This window comes from Alligator sinensis, unplaced genomic scaffold, assembly GCF_000455745.1.
Source record: "Alligator sinensis unplaced genomic scaffold, ASM45574v1 scaffold1642_1, whole genome shotgun sequence".
Lineage (NCBI taxonomy): Eukaryota > Metazoa > Chordata > Crocodylia > Alligatoridae > Alligator > Alligator sinensis.
Window position 1 is genome coordinate 575,610 of NW_005842914.1, and position 2,677 is coordinate 578,286.

Consider the following 2,677-nt stretch of genomic DNA (forward strand, 5'->3'; position numbering starts at 1 on the left):
GGCCAACTCCATCTGGGAGCACTCGCTGCTGGACCCGGCGCAGGTGCAGAGCGGGCGGCGCAAGGCCAACCCCCAGGACAAAGTGCAGTGAGTGCCCGGTGGCACGGGGCAGGGAGGGGGCCGGGAGTGCCGCGGCCCCGCTGACCCCGTGCTCTCGCGCAGCCCCACCAAGTCGGAGTTCATCCGGGCCAAGTACCAGATGCTGGCCTTCGTGCACAAGCTGCCCTGCCGCGACGACGACGGCGTCACCGCCAAGGATCTCAGCAAGGTGGGCGCTGCCACCCCGCCCAGGCAGCTACAGTGCACGCCGGGCACAAGGGACAGGAGGCAGGAGATGGGGCCATTATCCCCCTGGGGGGGTCCACTGTGCCCGTGCCAGTCTGGCCTGAGGCTGGGGTGCAGGCAGCTGGTACAGCCCATGGCATGGGGTCTGCAGTGCTGGCTTGAGCCTGCTGCCCTTGGCCCCGGTGCCAGGCTGGGCCTGCGCTGCACTCTCCCAGCTCCACGTGGGGCTTCCCCGGGGGCCGTGGGGGCAGCCGGGCGCTGACGCTGGCGTCTCTCCCCAGCAACTGCACTCGAGCGTGCGGACGGGGAACCTGGAGACCTGCCTGCGGCTGCTCTCGCTGGGCGCTCAGGCCAACTTCTTTCACCCGGTGAGCACAGCCCTCCCCGGGACTTGGGACGGGGGGCATGGAGCCAAGACCCGCTCTGTGCCATGCACTCTGGGCTCTCCGGCACCCACGGCCCTGAGCCACGGGCTCACCCTGACCCTGCGCTGCCCGCAGGAGAAGGGCACGACCCCGCTGCACGTAGCGGCCAAAGCCGGGCAGATCCTGCAAGCGGAGCTGCTCGTGGTGTACGGTGCCGACCCCGGAGCGCCCGACGTCAACGGCCGGACACCCATCGACTATGCCAGGTGGGTGCTGGCCACGGGGCGCGTGGGCAACCCCGCACGCCAGGCTGGCACGGCTGCGCCCCTGCCCGTCCTGGCCCCGGGAGGCCGGTGACCTCCACTCCCCGCCCCTGCAGGCAGGCGTCGCAGCACGAGCTGGCCGAGCGGCTGGGGGAGTGCCAGTACGAGCTGACCGACCGCCTGGCCTTCTACCTCTGCGGCCGCAAGCCGGGTGAGCGCGGGGCTGGGCCTGGAGCGGGTGCAGGGGGAGACCTGCCTGCAGCCCTGGTGTAGGCACCCCTCTGCTGCGCTCCAGGACAGACCAGCGGGTCTCAGTGCCCCTCGTGCCATCTGCGTCCCTCCCTGGTGACTTGGGGTGGGGGTTTGGGGGCACCAAGCTCTCCTGCTTCCTTCCCTGCCATAGCAGCACTCGCCTCTGCCCCGGGAGTGGGTGCCAGGCTGGGTGGGGGGTGCTGCGGGCACGGGGCTTCTCTAACACTCGCTGCTGCTGTCGCACAGACCACAAGAACGGGCACTACATCATCCCGCAGATGGCTGACAGGTGAGTGCCCCGGGACCCTGCCACCTCCGGGTGCCCCAAGGCAGGAGGAGGGTGGCTCTGTCTCCGTGGCGGCTGGGGTCTCTCCTGCCCTGTGCCCTGTGCCAGGGTGGGGAGCGAGCCGTGGCCTGGGCAGCTCCGGTGCCAGAGCCCAGCATCCCCCCCAGCCATGCGTGTGGCATGGGCATGGGCCGTGTGCATGTGGCATGAGCGCGTGCGGCCCGGGCACGCTGCCCGTGTGCCCGGTGCTCCCCATGGTGTTTAACGCCCTCCTTTGTCCTGTTCTTCCCCCGCTGCCTTCCCCGGAGCGCAGGGTGCGCCCCAAGTGTGTGTCGCAGAGGTATTGTCCGTGCTGCCCCGCGCCCGTCCCGTAGCGCCCGTGCCTGCCTGCCCCCCCACCCTGCTGGCTCCGCGCCCGGGGCTGCACGTCCCAGAGGGGCTGGGCACGATGGGCACCCTGCTCTGCCCGTGCCCTGTGCCCCACGCCCTGACTGGTCCCCCACGCCAGGGCCTTGCCCCGGCGTCAGGCTGAGCCGTCCCGGCCGTGTTTGCAGGCCGTTGTCTGGCACGCGCCCCCAGGGCTGTGTGCGTCTGTGCCCGTCTCTCCTGGGTTGGCAGTGACCCCTCTTGCCTTCTCTCTCCCCCGCCCTGCCTGGCCCCTGGGCAGCCTGGACCTGTCCGAGCTGGCGAAGGCTGCCAAGAAGAAGCTGCAGGCAGTGAGTGGTGCTGGGGGCAGCAGGGAGGGCTTTGGGGGGGTCCTGGGGGCTGCTCCCCCCACACCCAGCCCTGGCGCTGGCCTGACCCCGCTGCCCCATGCGCTCACAGCTCAGCAACAGCCTCTTTGAGGAGCTGGCCATGGACGTGTACGACGAGGTGGACCGCCGGGAGAACGACGCGGGTAGGCCTGGCACCGGGGTCCCCGGGGCTGCGGGTGTGGAAACTAGGGGCGAAGGCGCACAGGGATGGCCCCCTTGCCCTCCTCCAGCTCTCCGGTGCAGGGGCAGGATTGCCAGGGCCACCCCCCGTGCCACAGCCTGGAGCACCCGTGCCCCCGCCGCCCTGGGCAGCGTGCCATACGGGCCCGTTGCGGTGGGGGCCAGAGCAGCTGGCTGGTGCCCAGGGGCTGCTCCCCGCCTGCCCGTGCCCGTGCCTGTGCCGGAGGAGGCGGCGCAGCTGGGGCCAGGCCAGGCGTCCCCGTGGCCCCCCCGCTCCCGCGGCCCCCGCCC

General features: G+C 71.8%; 1 protein-coding gene across 1 annotated transcript in view; it reads left to right on the forward strand.

Moving 5' to 3' along the window:
* Position 1: 1 nt before the first annotated feature.
* The window catches only part of GIT1 (GIT ArfGAP 1), a gene marked incomplete at its 5' end in the record, with an annotated part of 7,315 nt that continues 4,639 nt past the window's right edge, over positions 2 to 2,677 (forward strand). The window contains 9 exons of the mRNA XM_025192325.1: positions 2 to 87; positions 163 to 268; positions 567 to 653; positions 786 to 916; positions 1,030 to 1,124; positions 1,412 to 1,454; positions 1,765 to 1,791; positions 2,119 to 2,167; positions 2,277 to 2,673. Of these exons, the coding sequence (XP_025048110.1) occupies positions 2 to 87; positions 163 to 268; positions 567 to 653; positions 786 to 916; positions 1,030 to 1,124; positions 1,412 to 1,454; positions 1,765 to 1,791; positions 2,119 to 2,167; positions 2,277 to 2,673 (1,021 nt within the window). The remainder of the gene's footprint in view (positions 88 to 162; positions 269 to 566; positions 654 to 785; positions 917 to 1,029; positions 1,125 to 1,411; positions 1,455 to 1,764; positions 1,792 to 2,118; positions 2,168 to 2,276; positions 2,674 to 2,677) is intronic.